The following is a 25970-nucleotide window of genomic DNA, read 5'->3' on the forward strand; positions in this document are numbered from 1 at the left end:
CTTTATTTCAGAGATTTAATAGGCAAAAAATACATGTGTCTTAGAATTGAAATGTGATGTTATGTTTTACTGAAATGTCATAAAATCTTAAATAATAAAAATGGTGTCAGATTTATTTGGGAGCTTGAAGGGTAAGAGTTCAAAAGCAAAAAAAACATTTTACCCTTTCCCTTGTGTTGACTAAAACTACCCATTTCCAGCTATTCACTGAAAGTTTTATCCAACTGTCCTATTAATGTATCTGAACAAGACACATCTCTTCTCTCAAACTCTTATGTCTTTTCCTGTTCGTTATTTCAGTTATCCTGTTGTCCTGAACCCTCAACTTTGAAAACCAAATTATTTTTTTATTTGCAGTTTTGTCCTTTACATCCAAACTCATTTAGCTTTCAAAATGTATTCATTCTTAACTATGTTGTTCAAACCTCTCTGTTTAGATATTTTTAATTTCTTACTCTAGGAAAAAAGGTTAAATTTCCTTAGCCTGACATGAAAATTTCTTGACTTTCTTATCTTTGTTCTGCTTCATTACTACTTTATAAAATGAGGTTCTTGTCATATTTTTCTCATTTGTACTTGCTAGCAGTTTGAGTGTTAGCTATGGTGTCTTACTTTTCTTGAACTCTTCAGACGTCTTTGGTTATTCAAAAGAGAATAATGACCCTGATCTTTTTTTCAGCAAGCAAAAGGAAATATATTAAAATAAAGGATACATCATACAGTAGAAATAAAGTATATTTAAAGATGCTTTTGTCAGTTGATTATTTGACTTTCCTGGCATCCCTTGGATATTCTTTGTTGGCTCTCTGCTGCATAGTTGCCTTTGTTTATGAATTCCTTGGTCATCCTAGAACCTAGCAGTAGAAGGGTTCTATAAAAGTTTGATCTCTTGATTGTTGGGCAGTGTACAGATCCTTGTTCCCAATTGAACAACCCCACAGAAGTTTTTATATGATCCAATTTTATCGTGAGACTTTGAGTTCATTGTTAGCTGAAACTTCTGGGTAGTTAGAAATGAGGTATAGTCCATTACTGACTGCAGTTACAAACTTTATCGGAGTTACAAGGGAGAAATAAAAAATAAATGAGGAAACCCAGGTGTAGAAAGCAGTTGTGTTCATCTCTCAGCCAATATTTGGAGCAATTAAGAAAAAGGTTGGAGGAGCACAGAGCCAAAGTTATATGCTTGGGAGACAGAATATTCTACGAGGGTCTTTATAGAAACAAGATACTCTTGTATGTAAGACTGCTTAAATCAAGAATGTTTTGCATGGTATGGCAGATTCTGCACTGGCATGACTAATATTAAGGTAAGATTTAGATACACTTGTTTTCCAAATATATTTATAGTGTGTGTTTTTACATACGTAAAGACACCCCCATAAATTCTGATAGATTCCTCAACATGAATATATTTTATAGAATTATTTTATCTGTTACTCTTAGGAAACTGGGAATATCTTTTAGCTTTATAGAAGAGGGAATAATTGTGTGCTACATAAATGAAAGTTGTTCAATGAAAGTTACAAATATTTGGAAAACATTAGGTGGAAGATTGTCATTGCTTATGTGTTCGCTCTTAGAGGTGACAAACATTGTAATGACCCCTTTGTATTTGCTTTCTTTGCTTAGAGTTTGTGTGTGTGTGTGCTTATTTTATTTTTCTTCATGACCAGTCACTTAAAATTATTTTGACCTTTTGGTATGGAAAATGAGTTTATTTGCCACGGTACGAGTTATTTTTGACAATAAACTAGTTTGTTTTCCTTATTCTAAATGTTTAAACCTGAAAACTTTAGAAATAAGTGTATCTCATTTTCTGTAGCAATATACCTTTCATCTCATTTTGTAAATCTTTTCTTCCTTTTTAGTTACCCTTAAGAATGCTGCTATGCTCCTGGAATTTGCAGCGATGTATAATGCTGAACAGTTGAAACTGTCTTGTTTACAATTTATAGGACTGAATATGGCAGCTTTACTTGAAGCAAGGTAAGTTGGATGCATACATTGACTGTTGCAAAAGCAGATATTTATATATAATAGCAGATATATTAGTAATTTAAAAGTGAATACTGATAAATATCAGCTTTGTAGAAAATAAGGAAGGAAGGATTCAATCATTCCACAAATGTATGAATGCCTGTTATAGGCCAGAAACTATTCCCAGTGGTAAGATATAGTAGTGAACAAAATCCTTGCCCTCAGTGACGCTTATTTCCTATATTTTGGGGGGGAAAAAAAAAATATATATATATATATATGTATATGTATATATATGTATATGTATCTTTGCTTGTTTAGGCTGATACTTAACTATGTAATTGTTAACTTGATTTTTGGAAACTATCCATAATACTAATTAAGCTTCATAAGTAAGCATGCAGAAAATTTGTTACTGGTTGATTTCTATTTTTTATTTGTATTTGTTTTCTTTAGGACATTTCCTGTTACATATACGTATTTTATTTTTTAAATTCAGTTTTATTAAGATATATTCACATACCCTACAGTCATCCACAGTGTACTATGAGTTCACAGTACCATCATATTCATCATGCATTCATCACTGCAATCGTTTTTTGAACGTTTTCATTACTCCAAAAATAAATAAATAAATAAAAACAAGAATAAAAATATAAGTAAAGAAGAAAACCCAAAACATCCCATCCCTTCCATCCTCTCCATCCCCCCTGTTATTCATTTCATTTTTGTTCCCATTTTTCTACTCATTTCTCCATACACTGGATAAAGGGAGTGCGAGCCACAGGTTTTCATAATCACAGTCACACTGTGTTAGCTACATAGTTAAACAATCATCTTCAAAAATTGAAGCTACTGGGTTGCAGTTCAACAGTTTTAGTTATTTCCTTCTAGCTATTCCAATACACTAAAACCTGAAAAGGGATATCTGTATAACATATAAGAATAACCTCCAGAATGACCTCTTGACTCTATTTGAAATCTCTCAGTCACTGTGTTCCGTTTTGCTAATGCTGCTGTTATGCAAAATTTAAGAAATGGATTGGCTTTTATAAAGGGGGTTTATTTGCTTACAAATTTACAGTTCGAAAGCCATGGAAACATGTCCAAACTAAGGCATCAACAAGAGGATACCATCACTGAAGAATGGCCAATGGTACTCGAACACTTCTGTTAGCTGGGAAGGCACGTGACTGGTGTCTGCTGGTCCTTTGCTCCTGGGTTGGGTTGCTTTCAGCTTCTGATTCCAGTGGCTTTCTCTCTAAGTATCTGGGAGTCCTTTCTTAGCTTCTCGAGGACAAATTTGGGGCTTCATCTCTTAGCTTAACATCTCCGAATGTCTTTCTGTCTGCATCTCCAAGCATCTCTGAGCATCAGCAAGCATCTGCGTCTGTGTGGGCTCTTAGCTTCTCTCTTAAATACTCCATTGAACTAATCAAGACCCAACCTGAATGGGAGGGGCCACACCTCTATAGAAGTAATCTAATCAACAGTATCACCCACAGCTGGGTAAGTCACATCTCCATGGAAACACTCAATTGAAAGGTTCTACCCTAATCAAAAGACTACTAAATATGCCCCCACAAGAGTGCATTAAAGAACATACATGGCTTTTGGGGGGACATAATATATCCAGCTGACACAAATTGAAACTTTATTTTGTTTTGTTTCTCTTCCCCATTTTGGTCAAGAAGACTTTCTCAATCCCATGATGCTGGGTCCAAGTTCACCTCTGGGAGTCATGTCCCATGTTGCCAGGGAGATGTACACCCCTGGGAGTCATGTCTCATGTAATGGGGAGGACAGTGATTTTACCTGCCAAGTTGGCTTGGAGAGAGAGGCCACATCTGAGCAACAAAAGAGGTTTTCTGGAGGTGACTCTTAGGCACAGTTATAAGTATGCTTACCCTCTCCTTTGCAGTAACAAGCTTCATAAGGGCCAGCCCCAAGATTGAGGGCATCAGCCTTCTAAATTGGAAATCTCCAATGCTTATGACAATATCAGCAATTCCCCAGTTGGGGAAGTTTAATATTTCCACATTTTTCCCCAGTCCCTCATTTTAATTCTCTGCCCAAATTACTTTGGGTTGTTTGGGGTTTCACACTAACCTGTACAAACCAGCAATATCTTACTCCCTATTCAGAGTTCCATGTAATTATAGTGTTTGATTAAACTGACCATACAAGTTAAAATTATCTGGTGTGCTACAGAAAATACAGATTTTGCACCAAATAAACATATCGTTCTTTAGGCTCACACAGAATTTGAAGTTTTAAAACACAATATTATCCTTTACCTTTTACTCTGACTTGCCTTAGTCCTAACCAGATCTGCTTCATTCATATCTCTTAATTGAATTCTGAACTCTTTTTCAGCTTTTTTAACATTTCTGTATGGGATAATACTGACATTCATAGCTGCCAAACTCTGGCTCTGAGTCTCAGTTGTCACACAGATACTCAAAGTTCTAGGGACAGACCAGATTATACACAAAGAGCTCAGCATCTCAGAATTTAGAGATAATCATTACAACTCGGAGATAGATGTGACTGCTGTAAGAGCTTATAATCTAGGGACCTTTACAATAAGCCTTCCCCTGATAACCTATGCTCTACGATTCAGTTCTCGGAGTTTGCACATTATAGTTTGTCTGTATTAAAGAGAAGTTTTAATGTTTGTCTTTTCATTTCTGGCTTATTTCACTGGAAATATTGTCTTCAAAATCCATTCACCTAGTTGCATGCCTCAGAACTTTTTTCCTTTTTTCAGCCGCTCAATATTCTGTTATATGCATATACCACTGATCACCATTCTGTTCATCAGTTGATGTACCCTTAGGCTGCCTCCATCCATTGTAAATCATGAATACTGCCACCATACACAAGTGTGCAAATGTCCATTCATAACCCTGCTCTCAGTTCTTTCAAGTATATACCCAATAATGAGGTTGCCGGATCTTATGGCCACTCCATACTTAGTTTCTCGTAGAGCCACCTCACTGCCCTCCAGATGGGCTGCACCATTCCACTTCCCCACCAACAGTGAATAGGTATATCCCTCTTTCCATGTCTTCTCCAGCATCTGTATACCTCTGCTTATTTTTACCCTTGCAATTTTATAGAGATATATTCACATCCGTATAGTCATCCACGGTATACATTCAGTTTTTCACAGTATCATCACATATTTTTGCATTCATCACCACAGTGAGCCCTTGAACACATTCATTATCCCCCCAAAGAATTAAGAATAATGAAAAGGATAAAAGAAAGAATAAAAATAAAATAAAAAGGTCAGACAGTAACACCACCACCAAGAATCCTATATCCCTCCCTTATATCACCTTCTTGTAGACATTTAGCTTTGGTATGTTGCCTTTGTTACAATTAATGGAAGCATATTACAATGTTACTGTTAACTATATACTCTAGTTTTCCTTGATTATATAATACATATATGTGTATATATTATATTATACCATCCCATTCTCAACACGTTACAGAGTTGACATTCATTTGTTCTCCCACATGTAAAAACATTTTCGTATCTGTACGTTTAATCACCATCACTGACCACTCTAGATTTCACTGTTAGTCCCAGTCTTTATCTTCTATCTTTCTTTCTGATGTCATACATATCCCTAGGCTTCCTCTTTCAATTTTACTCAAAGTCATCTTTGTTCATTGTACTTAAAATATTGTGCTACTGTCACACAGTATTGTGCTATCCATTTCTGGATCTATACGGTCAATCCTGTTGAACGTTCTGTACTCCTGCGGCATCAAATGACTGATCTCTGCCCTCTTTCTATCTCCTGATAACCTGTGTTCTCAGCTTTAACTCTCAAAGTTTGCCAATTAATGTTAGTTCATATTCATGAGACCATAGAATATTTGTTCTTCTGTTTTTGGCTAATTTCCCTCAACATAACATCCTCAAGGTTCATTCATGTTGTTATATGCTCTGTGACTTTATTGTCTTACAGCTGCGTAATACTCCATTGTATGTATATACCACAGTTTGTTTATCCTCTTGTCCATTGATGGGTATTTGACGGTTGTTATCTCTTGGCAATCGTGAATAATGCCGCTATACGCATTGGTTTACAAATGTCTGTTTGTGTCTTATCTTTAAGTTTCTCTGAGTATATACCTAGTAATGGAATTGCCAGATCATATAGCAGTTCTATACTTAGCTTCCTGAGGAACTGCCACACTGCCTTCCATAGTGGTTGCACCATTCTGCATTACCACCAACAGTGAAAAATTGTGTCTCTTTCTTCACATCCTCTCCAACACTTGTAATTTTCTGTTTTGTTTATAGTGGCCATTCTGGTAGGTATGAGATGATATCTCATTGTGGTTTTGATTTGCATTTCCCTAACAGCTGGTGAAGTTGATCATCTTTTTCATATATTCTTGAGCCATTTGTAGTTCTTCTTCAGAAAAGTGTCTGTCCGTGTCTTTTGCCCATTTTTAAATTGGGTTGTTTGTCTTTTTATTGTTGAATTGTAGGATCTGTTTATGTATTTTGGATATTAAACCCTTTTCTGATATGTGGTTTCCAAGTGTTGTCTCCCATTGTGTAGGCTGCCTTTTTACCCTTCTGACAAAGTTCTTTGATGTACAGAAGTGTTTAATTTTGAGGAGATCCCATTTATCTGTTTCTTCCTTCATTGCTTGCACTTTGGGTGTAAGGTCTAGGAAACCACCTCCTATCACAAGATCTTTAAGATACTTCCATACATTTTCTTCTTAAAATTTTATGGTCTTAGCTCTAATGTTTAGGTGTTTGATCCATTTCAAGTTAATTTTTTAGGTGTTTGATCCATTTCAAGTTAATTTTTGGATAAGATATGAGATAGGGGTCCTCTTTCATTCTTTTGGAAATGGATATCTAGTTCTCCAGACACCATTTATTGAAGAGGCTGCTCTGTCCCAGTTGCAATGGCTTGACTGCCTCATCAAAGAAAACTGTCCATAGATGAGAGAATCTATTTCTGAACACTCAATTCGATCCCATTGGTTAGTGTATTTATCTTTATGCCAGTACCATGCTGTTTTCACTACTGTAGCTTTGTATTATTCTTCAGAGTCAGGTACTGTGAGATCTCACACACTTCATTCCTCTTTTTCAAGATAATTTTGGCTATTTGGGTCACTCTGCCATTCCAAACAAATTTGGTAATTGGTTTTTCTGTTTCTGCAAAGTAAGTTGTTGGGATTTTTTTTTTTTTTTTTTTTTTTTTTTTTGTTTATACTTCTTTTCATTTTAATTATCTCCATAGGGCTTTGTTTTTTGTGTAGGTCAAATTTTCTGTCTGGTATCATATTCATTCTTAGTACAAAACTTATTTCAATATTCTGTAGTTCCAGTATGTTGGCAGTAAATTTTCTCTACTTGTGTTTCCCTGAAAGTCTTTATTTCACTTTGTTTTTGAAAAGTATTTTTGTTGGGCATAAAATTCTAGATTCACTGGGAGTTTTTTTTGTTTGTTTTTTTTTTTCATTTTTTTCCTTGTGATATTATAAATATATTAGTCCATTTTATCCTGGGCTTGTATTGTTTCTGCTGAGTAATCTGCTCTAATTATCTTTTGTTCCTCTCTATATAACAGATCATTTTTCTTTGGCTGTCTTCAAGATTCTCTTTTTTTTTGGTTTCAGGCAGTTTATATATTAGGTGCTTAAGTACTTTTGTTTGTTTGTTTTATATTGATCCTGTTGGGGGTTTTCTGAGATTTCTGGAGCTGTGGTTTGATGCATTCAATTGTTTCTGGAGTTGTTGGGATTTTAATTGGTATTGCATTGAATTTGTAAGCAAGTTTAGGTAGAATTGACTTCTTAACTATATTTAGTCTTCCAATGCATGACAATGGTATGTTCTTGCATTTTTTTAGAAATTGCATTTTTGCAATTTCTTATGCTTTTCTGTGTATAGGTCTTTTGTGGCCTTGGTTAAGTTAATTCCTAAATACTTGATTCTTTTGGTTGCTATTGTAAATGAAATTTTTTTTCTTGATTTCCTCCTCATGTTGTGCATTACTGGTATATAGGAACACTACTGATTTTGTGTGTTGATCTTGTAGTCTGCCACTTTGGTATATTCATTTATTAGCTCTAATAGTTTTGCCATTGATTTTTCTGGGTTTTCTACATATAGGATCATGTCATCTGCAAACAGTGAAAGTTTTACTTCTTCCTCTTCAATTTGAATGCCTTTTATTTCTTTTTCTTACCTAATTGCTCTATTAGAACTTCCAGCACAGTGTTGAATAACAATTGTGACAGCAGGCATCCTTGTCTTGTTCCTGATCTTAGTGGGGAAGCTTTCAGTCTTTCTGCATTGAGTCTGATGTTAGTTTTGGGTTTTTCATATATTGCCTTTATCTTATTGAGAAAGATCTCTTCTATTCCTATTCTTTTGAGTGTTTTCAGCAAGAAACAATGTTGAATTTTGTCAGATGCCTTTTCTGCATTGAGTGAGAGATCGTGTGGTTTTTTGCTTTGATTTATTGTTATGGTGTATTACATTAATTGATTTTCAGTGTTGAACTAGCCTTGCATACCTGGAGTAAATCCCACTTGGTCATGGTGGATAATTCTTTTAATGTGCTGCTGGATTTGATTGGCAAGTATTTTCTTGAGGATTTTTTGCATCTATATTTATTAAAGAGATTGGTCTGTAAGTTTCTGTTCTTGTAATATCTTTGGCTTTGGTATTAGGGTGATGTTGGCTTCATAGAGTGAGTTAGGTAGCTTTCCTTCCTCTTCAATTTTTTTTTTTTTTTTTTTTTTTGATGAGTTGTAGCAGGATTGGTATTAATTCTTTCTTGCATGCTTGATTGAATTCACATGTAAAGCCTTCTGGTCCTGGACTTTTCTTTTTAGGGAGCTTTTTTGAAGACTAATTCAGTCTCTTTACTTGTGATTGGTTTGTTGAGGTCGTCTGTTTCTTCTTGGGTCAGCATTTGTTGTTTGTGCTTTTCTAGGCAGTTGTCTATTTTGTTTAAGTTGTCTAGTTTGTTAGCATGTAGTTGCTCATAGTGTCGTCACATTATCTCCTTTATTTCCGTGGAGTCAGTGGTTATGTCCCCTTTCCCATTTCTGATTTTATTTATTTGCATCCTCTCTCTCCGTCTCTGTCTCTGTCTCTCTCTCACTCTCTCTCTCTCTTTCTCTTTTTTTGTTAGCCTAGCTAAGAGTCCATTGATTTTATTGATTTTCTCAAAGAACCAGCTTCTGGTTTTGTTGATTCTCTTTATTGTTTTCATGTTCTTAATTTCATTTATTTCTGCTCTTACCTTTGTTATTTCTTCCTTCCATTTGCTTTGGGGTTAGTTTGCTGTTTTTTTCTCTAGATACTCCAGGTGAACAGTTAACTGCTTGATTTTTCCTCTGTCTTCTTTTTTTCATATAGGCATCTAGGGCAATAAATTTCTCTTTCAGAATCGCCTTTGCTGCATCCCATAAGTTTTGATATGTTCTGTTTTCATTGTTATTTGCCTCTAGATATTTACTGACTTCTCTTGTAATTTCTTCCTTGATCCACTGGTTGTCTAAGAGTATGTTGCTCAGCCTCCATGTATTTGTGAATTTTCCAACCTTCTGCCTGTTATTTATTTCCAACTTCATTCCATTATGATCTGAGAAAATGTTTTGTATACTATCAATATTTTTTAATTTATTGAGACTTGCTTTTTGACCCAACATGTGATCAATCCTGGAGAATGTACCATGTGCACTTGAGAAAAAAGTGTATTCTGCTGTTATGGGGTGTAGTGTTCTGTAAATGTCTGTTAAGTCTAGTTCATTTAATGTACTATTCAACATCTCCTTATTGATCCTCCGTCTGGATGTTATGTCCATTGATGAGAATATTGCATTGAAGTCTCCAAATATTGTGGAGGTGTCTACTTCTCCCTTCAGTGTTGTCAGTGTTCACCTCGTGTATTTTGGGGCACTCTGGCTTGGTGCGTAAATATTTATGATTTTTATGTCTTCTTGGTGAATTCTCCCTTTTATTAATGCATAGTTCCCTTCTTTGTCTCTTGTAATTGTTTTACATGAAGTCAAATTTGTCTGATATTAATATAGCTACCCCTACTCTTTTGGTTGTTGTTTGTATGAAATATCTTTTTCCAACCTTTCACTTTCTATCTATTCTGTACTTGTGTCTAAGGTGAGTCTTTTGTAGATAGCGTATAGTTGGGTCCTGTTTTCTAATCCGTTCTGCCAGTCTGTCTTTTTATTGTGGAGTTTACTCCATTAACATTTAATGTTATTATTGTAAAGGCTGTACTTTCTACCATTTTGTCTTTTTGATTTTATGTTACATCTTATTTTTTTCTCTCTTTTACCTTTCTTGATAGTCTTAATTTCTACCCTCTTCTCCAAAACTCTCTCTCTTGTCTTTTCCTATCAGCCTGTAATACTCCCTTTAGTATTTCTTGTAAAGCAGATCTCTTTCTCAGAAACTGTCAGTGTCTGTCAGAAAATATTTTAAATTCTCCCACATTTTTGAAAGACTGTTTTGCTGGATATGGAATTCTTGTTTAGCAGTTTTTCTCTTTCAGTATTTTAAATATATCATACCATTGCCTTCTCGCCTCTATGATTTCTGCTCAGAAATCTGCCCATAGTCTTCTTGAGCGTCCCTTGTATGTGATGGATCGCTTTTCTCTTGCTGCTTTCAGAATTCTTCTTTGACTTTGACATTTGATGATCTGATTATTAAGTGTCTTGGCGTAGGTCTATTTGGGTCTATTCTGTTTGGGGTACAGTGCGCTTTTTGGATTTGTAATTTTATATCTTTCATAAGAAATGGAAAATTTTCAGTGATTATTTCCTGTAATATTCTTTCTGCCCCTTTTCCCTTCTCTTCTCCTTCTGGGACACCCATTGACATGTATATTCGTGTGCTTCATGCTGTCATTCAGTTCCTTGAGAAATTGCTCATATTTTTCCATTCTTTTCTCTATCTGTTCTTTTGTGGGTAGGATTACAGATGTTTTGTCCTCTAGTTCACTAACCCTTTCTTCTGCCCCTTCAAATCTGGTGTTATAAGTCTCCATTGTGTTTTTCATCTCTTCTATTGTGTCTTTCATTCACATAAGTTCTGCCATTTGTTTTTTTTTCCCAAACTTTTGAGTTCTTTCTTATGTCCGCCCATTGTCTTCTTTATATCCTTCCTCTCTTTTGCCATGTCTTCCCTCTGCTCATTGATTTGATTTTTGAATTGATTTAGCATGTTTTTTTTGAACCTCTTTAATTAGTTGTTTCAACTCCTGTAACTCATTTAAAGTGTTAGTTTATTCCTTTGACTGGGCCATATCTTTGTTTTTCCTGGTGTGACTCGTAACTTTTTGTTGGCATCTAGGCATTGATTTCCTTGATTAGCTTACTCTAGAAGTCATTCTCACTCTTTTACTTTGGATTTTCTTTTTGTTGTCTTCATTCACTATTTTTATTTGGCATTCAGTTCAACATATTCTAGACCTCTAATATAGCTTCTGTTTAACTGATCACAATTTTTTAGCTCGTGTTATTCTGGTTCTTGCCCTGCCTATATGTGTCTCTGTCCCCCAGTATCTTCCTGTAACCAGGTACCCACAGCAGCCTGCCTCTGGGGGTAGGCACTGTGCACTACAGTGAGTTCTCTGTGTTTGAGTAAAACAAGTCTGCTGGCTCCCAGTGGTGTTCCATTTTTTGCAAGCCAGCAAGCCCTGGGTTTGTTTTAGAGCACTCCTTTAATTGTTGGGTCGTTCATATTTCTCAACTTAAACAAGGCTGGTTTCCTGGGCAGGGGGTGTAGAACAGTTCCACTGGGACTGGGAGAAGGTCTAGAGCGATTCTGAGAAGTCCTCAAATTCCCTTACACTTTACGGTCTGCCTAGAAGATGGCGCTGTTCGCTGACTTAATTGTCCTCAGAAGGTGTTTACCTTCTGGATCTGAGGCTGTGTCTGACCAGGTGAGGCTGAATTACCTCTTGGAGCTCAGTGTGTCTGGCTGGGTGGGGTGAATTACCTTTTGTAGCCTGGCTGAGTCCAGCTGGGCAGATCTGAATTACCTCTTGGAGCCCGGGTGAATCTTGCTAGGTGGGGCTAAATTACTTTTTAGAGCCCAGCTGAGTCTGTCTGGGTGGTGCTGAGTTGCCTCCTGGTGCCCTTGTCTGACTGGGCACGGCTGAATCTGCAGGTTTTCTGTATCCTTACTTTGCTGGTAAAGTCTGACTCAATGTGGGGCTGTGTTCTCCACTCCCTCTGTGGCAGAGGATTCTCCCAGCTGCCACAGTTTCCAGCCATCCCCCAGTCAAGTATTGGGCAGCTGGCTACTATGTTCCTTAAGGGGTGGGGGAATGGCTTTCAAACTCACAGCTAGAAATGTCATGCGCCCACATTTTCTCAGACTCTTCGTCCCTCATTGATCTGGGCCTTGAAATGTCCTCCCCCAAGCCCTTGATCTCCAAATGATGGGGATCTGTCTCACTGCTGTGAGTGACTTTTTTTAGTCTGTGTCCCTGGTGGGAGGTGAGAGGAATCCTAACTGCAGAACCAGCTGGTTCTGTGTTCCTTCCATGCTGTGTGTGACCATGTGAGGGGGAGGAGAGAGGACGCGCTGGTCTGTAACGAAGTTCTCCTACCTCATATCTCTCTTCTTCAGTTTCTCATCTGTAGGATCTTTCTCCCATCCATATCCTCCTCCAGAGTTCTGAACAAGTCAGGGTTATCTCCCTTTCTCGCTGAATATCTGGGAAGAAGTTTTTGGCAGCCGTTTACGTTGCCATGTTGATGATGTCACTGCTATTATATATTCTTTGATCAAAATTAGGCAGCAGTAGATGGCCTGTAAAATTTAGTTCATCTAGTTTGTTGCAAGCTGATGTATACATTGAAACCTTTACATAGCTATCAATGAGTGATGAATGTTCCTTTTGAAAAATGGTCCATTTTATTAAAAAATCAATTGATTACATATGCCTTGTTTTATAAATTAGTGTTTTATATTACACCAATGTTTACCTGGGTGGAAAGAATATTGTAAAATATAACATATATACAGACAGGTGATAAGTTTCAAAGTACAATTTAACAGGTAGTTATATAGGTAATTTCAAAGATGTTTTGGGTTACCATTCCAGTTTCAGTTCTTTTCCTGATTGTGAAATGTAAGATATGTACAGAAAGGTGATAACTTTCGAAGTATAATTTAACAAGTAGCTATAGAGCAAATTTCAAAGAATGTTAAGGGTTATAGTTCCACCTTTTCAGTTATTTCCTTACAGCTATTCTAATACCCTAGCATCTAAAAAAAACATTTATGTAAAGATTTAGTATTCGTAATCCTTTGTTAAATCCTATCTTGTGTGTTGCTACTCCTTCCTCTCATTTAATCACTTTCTCGATCTTCAGGGGTGTCTAGGTAGAGACCACCCTAACTTGTTCATATTGAAAAGGGTGTCAACATTATGGGGATGAGGGCTGGATCTGATAGTTGTTCTTACAGATGCTGTTGCCTCTGGGTTTTAGGCCTGGTCTGGCAAAGGAGCACTCTGGTGGATTTAAGTTTCTGAAATATAAACTTAGTGAGTGAAACTTTTATAGAATCTCAGATAGGAACGGTATTTCGGGACTCCTGTTGGTTAGAGCTTGGCAAACTGTGGCTATTTGGGATATCTAGCTGGAGCTTGCATAGGAGAAACCTTTATGATAGCCTCTCAACTCTATTTGAAATCTCTTAGCCACTGTAACCTTATTTTGTTACCTTTCTTTTCCCCTTTTTGGTCAAGAAGGTATTTTCAGTCCCTCGATGCCAGGGCCAGTTGTGTCCCATGTCCCCAGGGAGATTTACTCCCCTGGGAGTCATACCCCACGTAGGAGGGAGGTTAATGAATTTATTTGCTGAGTTGGGCTTAAAGAGAGAAAGGCACATCTGAGCAACAAAAGAGGTTCTCTGGAGGTGCCTCTAGGCATACTTATAGGAAGGCAGAATTGTTTTTTAATGAAATAATTTAATAACGTTTTTAAATATAAAGTCAATTTTATTACATTTACTCACTATAAAGTCAATGGTGAGAAAAACGTTTTGGTGAATATAGAAATTTGAGCTTAGAATTCTTGGTGTCAGTTTGCAGTTAAATCTCAGTAACCGTTTATTTCAATAATATTAATAACAACAACAAGTGATACTTAGAACATACTATGTGCCAGGCAGCTCTCTAAAACTATTTCATAGATTAATTCAGTTAATTCTTATAAAAATCTTATATGTTGATTCTGTTATATACTCATTTTACAGGTAAGAAAACACTGGAAACAGTTTTTGTTTTAATATGGCTAAGAATTGAGAAAATCTTAATTCATGTATATGTTATAAATGGTATCAGTTTTTTGATAATCCACCTTTCAACATCAGAATGATTAATGAAATTAATTCCAAAACATGATTGAGGAAAAAGTGTTCTGTTTTTTTGGAAGTGAATCACTAACAGATTCTTAGTAATTGCCACTTAAGGTTCAATTTGGAGACAATTATTTTGGCAGTTGAAGACTTTTATTTCATGAAAAATGCTTTTCAAATGGAAATTAATGTTATGATGTGTTAAACAATGCCATTTAAAAATACTTCTGATATCTTAGTGTCAGAACCCAGCCAGAGTTTCAGCATATGCTGGCATTGTTTGTAGCTCTATTCATAGTTTTATTACCCTGCATCCCAAAGTATGACAATCCAATTGAGTTTGTCAGAAAGGAGTTAACCAAAACATAAAACAAGCATCAGTTCTGTCTAAAATAAAGTATTGATAAACAATGCCTCCATGCTATTCTTGCTTAACTAATATGTAGTGACTGATGTTTCAACTCGGCCTTTTAATTGAGGACAGCACATGTACTGTGATTGTGTACCTACTTATACAAAACTTTACGTCAGTAGACATGTAAAACTTGGATTAAAACAAAGACTTGTACAAATTTAGCCATTTCTAATCAAGGATATGTTTGCTAGAAGAGTAAATAAATGCACAGAGATGTTAGGGAAAGGAGAGCTGCATCAAAATTGACTTAGCATCACAATCAATGCATCAGTCATCCTCAAAGTGTTAAAAATTATTTTACAGATTTGAATATGTAAGTTGTTTTGTCCTAGTTGTAAAAATAGTTTAAAATATATTTTAGAATGTAAACCTTAACTTCGATTTTCATTGATGCCTGAAACTACCTCTTCACCACCTGAGAGTTCCTTGAAGTGTAGTTTGAATACCAGTGATCTAGTCCAAACCTGAGTTTACACATGAAGATACTAAAACCTAGAGAGGCAAAGTAAGTTTCTCAGAGTCATGTAGGTAGTTGGTAGCACTGCTAATCCTAGATAGAATCCAGATATCCCTATACTTAGGCCATTGTTCTGTCAATATGATACTTTTCTGTAGTTAAAGATTATAATTTGTGGAAAATGAAGGTTGGAAACAAATACTTGATTTTTCTCTATAATAGAAAAGATTCTTTGTTCCCTTATTTGTAAGAGTTGCTTGACTTTTATTCGAGATATTTGTCTAATTTGTTTGATGTTTATTTGAAGTGTGTAATATATAACTATGCCGACATGCAAAATGAATTTGTTGAAGCCGCTGTATATAGTGCTTAAAAAATAGCTTTGTTACTTATTTGGTAATATGAAATATAAAATAATTAGAAAATCCTGAGAGTTATTAAGTCACTTGAGTATTAAGATAGAATTTTGTATCCTATTTTTTAGGTCTCTTGATGTTTTAAGTGATGATGTATTGAAAGATCTTTCTGTGTTTTACCGAAAAATGGTAAGGCTTGTATTTTATCAGTGAAGCCTGGCTATTATATTACCAACTACAGCAGTATAGTAGGTCAGACTTCCCATTGGAGTAATTTCCTAATGAATTCTAATACATTAGGATCTTTTTAAAAATGAGGACATAGAATTTCTTTACAGGTCCCACAGATAAATGTGGTAAAAGATCTATTTAATGATAAAATTAATATCTATTTTAATTTCATTATAAATGAAAATTATTGAGAGCTTCAGAAAGAGTCTTTCTTCATTTACCAGTGATCAAGACAGTACAAAAACTTGGATTCAGATAATCTCTAAGAAGGGGCTAATCTGTATTTAACAATACAGTGGAGTTTGTTTTCAAGTTTCTTTTTTGACAGTTTTTCAGAATAGATTGTTTAATCAATTTAATCAGAATTTTCTCACCATGTTGTAAACTTAGGAAGTTATAAGGCATTCTAGACTATTTCTAGTTAATGTCACCACATGTTGAAACAAATGGAATGTTATACCTCTTATTTTAAAATCTTTATAAATTTTGTGTTTTAAAACATGACATCTTTTTCTTCTGTAGATTCCAGCAATGGATAGAAGAGTCATTACACCATATCAGGATGGACCAGATATTAGCTACTTGGATATGGAAGAGAGAGATATTTTTTTGAAAGAAGAAATAAATACAGAACAAAATTATACGTGAGCTCTATTTTCTTTTTTTTTCTCTTCTTCCTTTCCTTCCTTTCTTCCCTTTCCTCCCAAACTTGGACTCTATTAACAAAGATTTAAAAACTGAAAGACCTTACATAACAACTATGGGTTTGTATTCATTCTTAGCCTTGTTATAATACAAAGTAAATGCCTAATTAATAATTACAGATCTAGCAAATTTAAAATATAAATTTTAAAGAAATGTAGCCTTTGGGTTAAACATGTTGGGTTGAATAAGTGCATTATCTTGGCCACCTTGCCAAATTCCTCTGAGATTACAGTGAAGAAATAAAAAAAGTATATTGCACTGAAGTAGAGAGAACAGGAAAGGAGAGAAGAGCAATCAAAAGAGATTATCCATTTTGGAAGTTGGAAAGTGGTTGCCAAACGGTGACTGACTTAGAACAGAAAAAGCTAAAACAGAATAATGGAAAGGCTTAAGAATTAGTGGTACCAGGTTTATGAAAACAAGGGGGAGTGGTTGGACTTAGATAAGAACTTTTTGAAATTATTTTAAGGAGCATAGATCTCTGATCCTTTCTTGAACCCCATCTAACCAAGTGACTGCCCCTCCTCCACCTTGGCAGAAGACTAGAGGTTCTTTTCTGGAGAGCTGAACCAGAGAGGCTCCAGAGACACCAGCTACAGATGAATTCCCATTCTGAAAAGATTCCTTTCTAGAGAAATTTAAGAAATATGACCTATAGTGACTGATATTTGGGGGTCCTCCAACAGAATATCTTGGGTTCTACATAATCCCCCTTTATTAGGGCCAACCTTTGACAAGCACTGCAGAGAATTTCCATTCAGTTCTTTAGGCTTACTTACCAACTGGTTACAGGGTTACTTTCTATCTGTTTGGTATTAAGTGAAATCTTGAGGTTTTCAAGTCATTTACTCTACATAACCAACTGTAATTCTATCAAAGACTGCTTCTTGGGTTCCAGAGATTTTTTTTTTTAAACCTTTTTTTCTAGAGTTTGGTAGTATTTGGGATACTTGAAATTACAGATATCTGACTAAGATATATGACATGTAATTATATTAAAATTATGAAAATTGTTATATTGACTTTGATATAAATCTCTTGCTATCTTTTACAAAATAATAGTCTTCACTGCTGGCCTTTGTAGCTGTGAATGAAATATATAATAACATCTATAATTTTTAAAGTAAAATAAAACAGTTGTCCTCAGATATTTTATTTTCCCTTTCCTGATAAGTAGAACCCGTTCTCTGAAATTATTTAAAAAGTTATCACCAAATATTTCTAGTTCAAGGTCATAGTTCATAATAGCTTGTTTGTGAATGTGTGCATTTAATTTTTCAGGGTATTTTCCTATATACTATCTTGTTTTCAACTTTCACCAGAAAATGCTAGGGTTAGGACAAGTGGTAGTATCACCCTGAATCCCATGAAATTAGGGTAATTTGCTCAGGGCTACCTAGGTAGATGTGACTGGAGAATGTATATCCTTACATGTTTTCTCTTTGACCGAAAGACTGTTTTTTGGTTGTGAAAATCCAAAGTTCTGCTGTTTCTTCTCTAACTTCTTATTATTTTTATCGTATTTTTTATTGAGCTATATTCACACACTATATAATCCATCCAAAGTGTACAATCAGTGGCTCACAGTATCATCACATAGATCTGCATTCATCACCATAATAAATTTTGGAACATTTTCATTACTCCAGAAAAAGAAATAAAACTAAATATCCCATACCCTTTATCCAAAACATCCCATACCCTTTACCCCCTATCCCCCATTATTGACCTCTAGTATTGGTGTGGTACATTTGTTACTGTTGATGAAAGAACATTAAGATATTACTGTTAACTGTAGTCCATGGTTTGCAATAGGTGTATTCTTTCCCATATACCCCTCTATTATTAACTCCTTCTAATAATGTCATACATTTGTTCTAGTTCATGAAAGAACTTTTTTATATTTATACAGTTAATTGTGGACATTGTCAACCACAAGATTCACTGTTACACATTCCCATGTTTTAACCTCCAGCTTTCCTTCTGGTGACACACATGACTCTAAACTTTATACCACATTCACCCACAGTTCAGCACTGTTAATTGTACTCACAATAATGGGATGCTGTCACCTCTATCAATTTCCAAACATTTAAGTTTGACCTGGTTAAAAATTTTGTGTGCATTAAGCAACTGCTGCCCATTCTCTAGCCTCATTCTATATCCTGATAACCTATATTCTAGACTATATGTCTGTGAGTTTATATATTATAATTAGTTCATATTCGTGACATCATACAATATTTGTCTTTTTGTGCCTGACTTGTTTCACTCAACATAATGCCCTCAAGGTTCATCCATGTTGTCGCATGCTTCAGGACTTCATTCCTTCTTACTGCTGAATAATATTCCATCATATGTATATACATTTTGTTTATCCATTTTTCTATTGATGGACACTTGGGTTGTTTCCATCTTTTGGCAATTGTGAATAATGGTGCTGTGAACATCAGTGTGCAAATGTCTGTTAGTGTCCCTGCTTTCAGATCTTCTGGGTATATACTGACTAGCGGGATTGCTGGGTTGTAAGGCTACTCTATTCTTAGTCCTTGTACCGTTTTACATTCCCACCAGCAGTGAATAAGTGTTTGTATTTCTCCACATCCTCTCTAGCACTTGTACTTTCCTGTTTATTTAATAGTGGCCCTTCTAGTAGGTGTGAAATAATATCTCATTGTGGTTTTAATCTGCATTTCCCTAATAGCTAAGGAAACTGAGCACCTTTTTGTGTACTTTTTAGCCATTTATATTTCGTCCATGGAAAAATGTCTATTCACATCTTTGACCCAGTTTTTAATTGAGTTGTTTGTCTTTTTATTGTTGAGTATTAGGATTTCTTTATATATTCTGGATATCAAACCATTATCAGATACGTGGTTTCCAAATATTTTCTCCCACTGAGTCTGCTGCCTTCACCTCTCCGCCTTTTTTTTACTATACAGTCATCCAGAGCATACAACAGTTGTTCACAGTATCATCATATAGTTGTGCATTCATCACCACAATCAATTTTTGAACATTTTCATTATTCCAAAAAATAAAAGTAAAAATAATAAAAATAAAAGTAAAAAATAACACCTGAAACATCCCATACCTCTCCTCCCCCACTATTATTCAATTACTTTTTTTCCCATTATTCTACTTATTTGTTCATACAGTGGATAAAGAGAATGTGAGCCATAAGGTTTTCACTTTCACATGGTCACACCATATAAGCTATATAGTTACATGTTTGTCTTTAAGAATCAAGGATACTGGATTGCAGTTCAACGGTTTCAGATATTTCCTCCTAGCTGTTCTAATAAGCTAAGAACTAAAAGGGAATATCTATATAATGCATAAGAGTAACCTCCATAATGACCTCTCAACTCCATTATAAATCTCTCGGCCACTGAAACTTTATTTTGTTCCATTTATCTTCCCCCTCTTGGTCCAGAAGGCTTTCTCAATCCTGCAATGCTGGGTCCATGCTCATCTCCAGGAGTCATGTCCCACATTGCCAAGGAGACCTACACCCCTGGGAGAGTCATGTCCCATGTAGCAGTGAAGGCAGCAAGTCCACCTGCTGAGTTGGCTTAGAGAGAAAGGCCACATCTGAGCAATAAAAGAGGTTCTCTGGGGGTGACTCTTAGGCACAGTTAAAAATAGGCCTGGTCTCCCCTTTACAGTAACAAGCTTCATAAGGGCAAGCCCCAAGATCGAGGTCTCAACCTACTAAACTGGTAGTCCCCAATACTTGGGAGAATATCAGGAATTCCCCAGGTGAGGAAGTTTAATATTTCCACATTTTCCCCCAGTCCCTCAAGGAGTATTTGAAAATACTTTTTATTCTCTGTCCAAATTGCTCTGCAATGCATCAGGGCTTCAGACTATCCTATACAAACCAACCTGATCTCATTCCCTGTTCAAAGTTCCATGTAATTATGGTATTTGGGTAAACTAACCATACAAGTTAAATTATATGGTGTGCTACAGAAAATACAGATTTTCCAACAAATAAATATCTCCTCCTTTGGTTCCACACAGGAACCGAAGTTTTAAAACATAGTCAGTATCGTCCTCTATCCTTTAGTCTGATCTACTCCAGTCTTAACCAAGTCCATTTCGTTCATATCTCCAATCGAAGTCTGATCTCCTTTTCAGCCTCTTTAACATTTGCTTCATGGGGCAATGCTGACACAGCTACTGAACTCTGGCTCCAAGTCCCAGGTGCCAGACAGACACCTGAAGCTCCAGGGACCGACAGGTTTACCCACAAAGTCCTTTGAAGCACGGAAGTATTTGGTTTTGAGGAGGTCCCATTTCTCTGTTTTTTTTCTTTCATTGCTTGTGCTTTGAATGTAAGGTCTAAGAAGTTACTGTCTCTCACTAGATCTTGAAGATGCTTCCTTATATTTCTTCTAGGAGTTTTATAGTACTGGTTCTTTTATTTAGGTCTTTGATCAATTTTTAGTTAATTTTTATATAGAGTGTGAGATAGGCTTCCTCTTTCAGTTTTTTTGGAGATAGGTATCCAGTTCTCTCAGCACCATTTATTCAAGAAGACTGTTCTGTCCCAGTTGAGTGTGTACTTGGCAGCTTGTCAAAAATCAATTAACTCTAGATGTAAGGGTGTATTTCTGAATTCTCAGTTTGATTTCGCTGATTGATATGTCCGTCTTCGGTGTATTTCTGAATTCTCAATTTGATTTCATTGATTGATACGTCTATCTTTATGCCAGTACCACGATGTTTTGACTATGTGGCTGCTTAATATGCTTTAGAGTCAGGAAGTGTGAGTCCTCCCACTTCATTCTTCTTTTTAAAGATGTTTTTGACTATTCTAGGCCCCTTACACTTCTAAATAAATTTGATAATTGGCTTTTCCATTTCTACAAAGTAGGCTATTGGAATTTTGATTTGTATTGCATTGAATCTGTAGATCGGTCTGGGTAGATTTCACATTTTAACGAAATTTAGCCTTCCAATCCATGAACATGGAAAGTCTTTCCATTTATTTAGGTCTTTGATTTCTTTCAGCAATGTTTTATAGTTTTCTTTATACAGCTCCTTTACATCTTTGGTGAGTTTTCTTTCTAGATATTTATTCTTTTGGTTGCTATTGTAAATGAAATTTTTTTCTTGATTAACTCCGTGGATAGCTCATTACTAGTGTATAGAAACACCCCTGATTTTGTGTGTCGACCTTGTATCCCTCTACTTTGCTGAACTCATTAGCTCAAGTAGCTTTATTGTGTTTTTTTGGGGAGGGGAGCATTTTCTAAGTATAGGATCATGTTGTCTGCAAATTGTGAGTTTTACTTTTTCCTTTCCAATTTGGATGCCTTTTATTTATTTTGTTGCCTAACTGCTCTAGTTAGAACTTTTTAGCACAATGTTAAATAACAGTGGTGACAGTGGGTATCCTTGTCTTGTTCCTGATGATAGAGGGAAAGCTTTCAGACTCAAGACTGAGTATGATTTTAGCTGTGAGTTTTTTATATATGTCTTTGATCATGTTAAGGTAGTTTCCTTCTATTTCTATCTTTTGAAGTGTTTTTATCAAAAAAGTATGCTGGATTTTGTCAAATGCCTTTTATGTGTCATTTGAAATGATCATATAGTTTTTTCCCTTTTCATTTGTTAATGTGGTATCTTACATGAATTGATTTTCTTACGTTAAACCACCCTTGCATACCCTTGGTCATGGTGTATAATTCTTTTAATGTGCTGTTGGATTCGATTTGCAAGTATTTTGTTGATCACTTTTGTATCTATATTCATTGGAGAGATTGGCCTATAGTTTTCTTTTCTTGTAGTATCTTTATCAGGCATTGGTATTAGGGTGATACTGGCCTCATAGAATGATTTAGGCAGTGTTCCCTCTTCTTCAATTTTTTGGAAGAGTTTTAGCAGAAATGGTATTAATTCTTCTTGTAGTTCTTGGTAAAAATTGGCCTGTGAAGCCATCTGATCCTGGACTTTCTTTGTTGGGAGGGTTTTGATGACTGATTCATCTTTTTACTCGTGATTGGTTTGTTGAGGTCTTCTATTTCTTCTCAAGTCAGTGTAGGTTGTTTGTGTGTTTCTAGGAAGTTTTCCATTTCATCTCAGTTGTCTAATTCATTGGCATATTGTTGTTCACAGTATCCTCTTATGATCTTTTTTATTTCTTTGGGGTCTGTGGTAATGACCCCGTTATCATTTCTGATTTTATTTGTATCTTCTCTCTTTTTGTCTTTGTCAGTCTAGCTAAGGGATTTTCAATTTTATTGATCTTCTCAAAGAACCAACTTTTGTTTTTACTGGTTTTCTCTCTTGGTTTTTCAGTTCTTCATTTCATTTGTTTCTGCTCTAATCTTTGTTATTTCTTTCCTTCTTGGAAAAGGATTCACTTTGGGATTAGTTTGCTGTTCTTTCTCTAGTTTTTCCAGTTGTTCGATTGGGTCTTGGTTTTAGGTCGTTCTTTTTAATGTAGGCATTTAGGGCTGTAAATTTCCCTCTCAGCACTGCCTTCGCTGCATCCCATGTTTTGTGTTCTCTTTTCAATTCATGTCAAGATATTTACTGATTTCTCTTGCAGTTCCTTCTTTGACCCACTGATTGTTTAAAAGCATTTTATTTAACCTCCATATATTTGTGAAATTTCTGGTTCTCTGGTTGTTATTGATTTCCAGTTTTGCTCTGTTATGATCAGAGAAAGTGTTTTGTATAATTTCATTCTTTTTAAATTTATTAAGACCTATTTTGTGTCCCAGCATATGGTCTATCCTGGAGACTATTCCAGTAACACTTGATAAGAATGTATGTCCTGCTCTTTAAGGGTGCAGTGCTCTATATATATAGTCTATTAGGTCTAGATCAGTTAGATTATTTAGGTCCCATTGCCTTATTGATCTTTTGATTAGATGTTCTATCTGTTGAAGAGAGTGGTGTGTTTAAGTCTCCCACTATTATTTTAGGGATGTCTAGTACTCCCTTCAGTTTTGCCAGTGTTTGCCTCATGTACTTCGGAGCACTTTGATTAGGTGCATAAATATTTATGATTGTTATTTCTCCTTTGTGAATTGCCCATTTTATTAATATATTGTGTCCTTCTTTGTCTCTTATAACATTTTGCATTTAAAATCTATTTTGTGTGATATTAGTATAGCTACCCAAGATTTTTTTTTGGTTATGCTTGTGTGGAATATCTTTTTCCATCCTTTCACTTTCAACCTGTTTGTATCTTTGAGTCTAAAATGAGTCTCTTGTAAACAGTGTTTAGATGAATCAAATTTTTATCCATTCTGCTAATCTGAGTCTTTTGATTGGGGAGTTTAATCCATTAACATTCAGTGTTACTACTGTAAAGACAGTATTTATTTCAGCTGTTTTATCCTTTGATTTTTATTTGTCAGATTTATTTTTTTTCTATCTTTTTATCCTTTTAGTTACCCTTACTAATACTCTTCATTTCTGTAGTCTCCTACAGTCCCCTCTCTCTCCTGTCATGTCTTTTCAGCTGGCAGAACTCCCCTTCGTATTTCTTGTAGGGTTGGTCTCTTGTTAACAAACACTCTCAGCTTCTGTTTATCTCAAGATGTGAAACTCTCTCTCATTTTTAAGGACAGCCTTGCTGGATAGATAATTCTTGGCTGTCAATTTTTCTCTTTCAGTGTCTGAAATATATCATACCACTGCCTTATATCCTCTGTGGTATCTGATGAGAAATGAGCACTTAGTCTTACTTAGCTTTCCTTGTATGTGATGAATCGCTTTTCTCTTGCTACTTTCAGAATTTTCTCTTTTGTCTTTGGCATTTGGCAGTCTGATTAGTATGTATCTTGGAGTGAATCTATTTGGATTTATTCTGTTTGGACTATGTTGGGCTTCTTGAATTTGCATATTTATGTCTTTTATAAGGGTTGGAAATTTTTCAGCTATTACTTCCTCAGATATTCTTCCTGGCTCTTTTCCCTTCTCTTCTCCTTCTGGGATACCTATGATGCATATGTTAGTGTGCTTTGTGTTGTCAATCATTTTCCTGAGACTCTGCTTAAATTTTTCCATTTTTCTCCATTTGTTCTTCTTCTGTTTGCATTCGGTTGCTCTGTCTTCTTGTTCACTGATCCTTTCTTCTGCCTCTCAGATCTGTTGTGTCTCTAGTATATTTTTAATTCATCTACTGTGTCTTTCATTTCCATAATGTCTGTTATTTTTCTATGTATTCTTTCAAATTCTTCTTTATGCTCTCCTAGTGTCCTTTTAATATTCTTAAACTCTTTATGCATATTTTCCTTCATCTCTTTGAATTGATTTAGGAGATTTGCTTGAACAATCTTTGATTGGTTCCAAATTCTGTGTCTTTTCTGACTTTTTCATTTGTTCCTTTCACTGGGTCATGTCTTCCTGTGTGTTATTATACCTTGTGATTTTTTGCTGTTATCTGATCATCTGATTATCTTGATAAGTCTGTTCTGAAGGTTGGTTTCTTTCTCTTGTCTAGGATTTAGTTTTTGCCTGGGTTTGTATTAGGGCACTGCTTTGACAGTTGCATTGTCAGTATTTCCCAGCCAAAACAGGGCTGAGTGTCATGTAGGGTGTGTAGACCAGCTCTGATGGGCCTGGAATAGGGTCTGGAGAAGCTCTGAAAAGTCCTACTTTTTTCCCCTGCATTTTCCAGCCAGTCTGGCAGATAGCACACTTTGGTCACTTACTCATCCTCAGAAATTGTTTAACTCTTGGACCCCAGCAGCATCTGACCTGGCACACTTTGGTCACTTACTCATCCTCAGAAACTGTTTAACTCTTGGACCCCAGCAGCATCTGACCTGGTAGGTATGAAACTGTGGGTTTCTTGTGCTTTCACTTTACCTGCCAGCATCTGGCTCAGTGTTGGCCTGTGTCTCCCTCTGTACTTAAGTTGGAGGACTCCTGCAGCTGACCCAGTCTGCAGCCATCCGCCCAGGCAAGGATTGGGCCTCCCACTGCTGCCTCTCTCAAGGGTGGGGGATGGGCCCCAGAAGCCGTGGCCAGAATTACATTCTCTGCCCACAGTTTCTTGGTCCCTTCATCCTGCACTCACGTGGCCCTTGAAATATCCTCCCCTGTCACCTGAGTCCTCAAAGTTGGTTTGGACGGTTTCTGCCTGGCTACTTGCTGCTTTTGGGAAAGAAGTATTTTCAGTCATTCCCTTTCTAATCCTCCATTCTGGAGTATTCTGCACTCCCCAACAGTTTGAGTCCTGCCATGGGTCCTTCTAGGCTTGGATCTCTGTGTCTTGATAATAGGTGGGGATCTGTGTTACTACTGTGAGAGATTTTATAATTTCTATCCCCGGTGGGAGGTAGAATGGAGCCCAGCCACTGCCTCTGGGTATTTCCCATGGTTCATGGGATTGAGTGAGGGGTAGAGAAGGGGACTGGCTTCTCTGGTATGAAAGTTTCCTACCGATATTTTTCTCTT

At 36.0% G+C, this 25970-nt stretch overlaps 1 protein-coding gene across 2 annotated transcripts in view; it reads left to right on the forward strand.

The window, feature by feature from the left end:
• IBTK (inhibitor of Bruton tyrosine kinase) overlaps positions 1-25970 on the forward strand; it is a 116869-nt gene that overhangs the window by 38086 nt on the left and 52813 nt on the right. For both annotated transcript variants that reach the window (XM_037843295.1, XM_037843296.1), the window contains exons 18-20: positions 1872-1989; positions 15737-15797; positions 16362-16483. In XM_037843295.1, the coding sequence (XP_037699223.1) occupies positions 1872-1989; positions 15737-15797; positions 16362-16483 (301 nt within the window). The remainder of the gene's footprint in view (positions 1-1871; positions 1990-15736; positions 15798-16361; positions 16484-25970) is intronic.

This window comes from Choloepus didactylus, chromosome 7, assembly GCF_015220235.1.
Source record: "Choloepus didactylus isolate mChoDid1 chromosome 7, mChoDid1.pri, whole genome shotgun sequence".
Taxonomy (NCBI): Eukaryota; Metazoa; Chordata; class Mammalia; order Pilosa; family Megalonychidae; genus Choloepus; species Choloepus didactylus.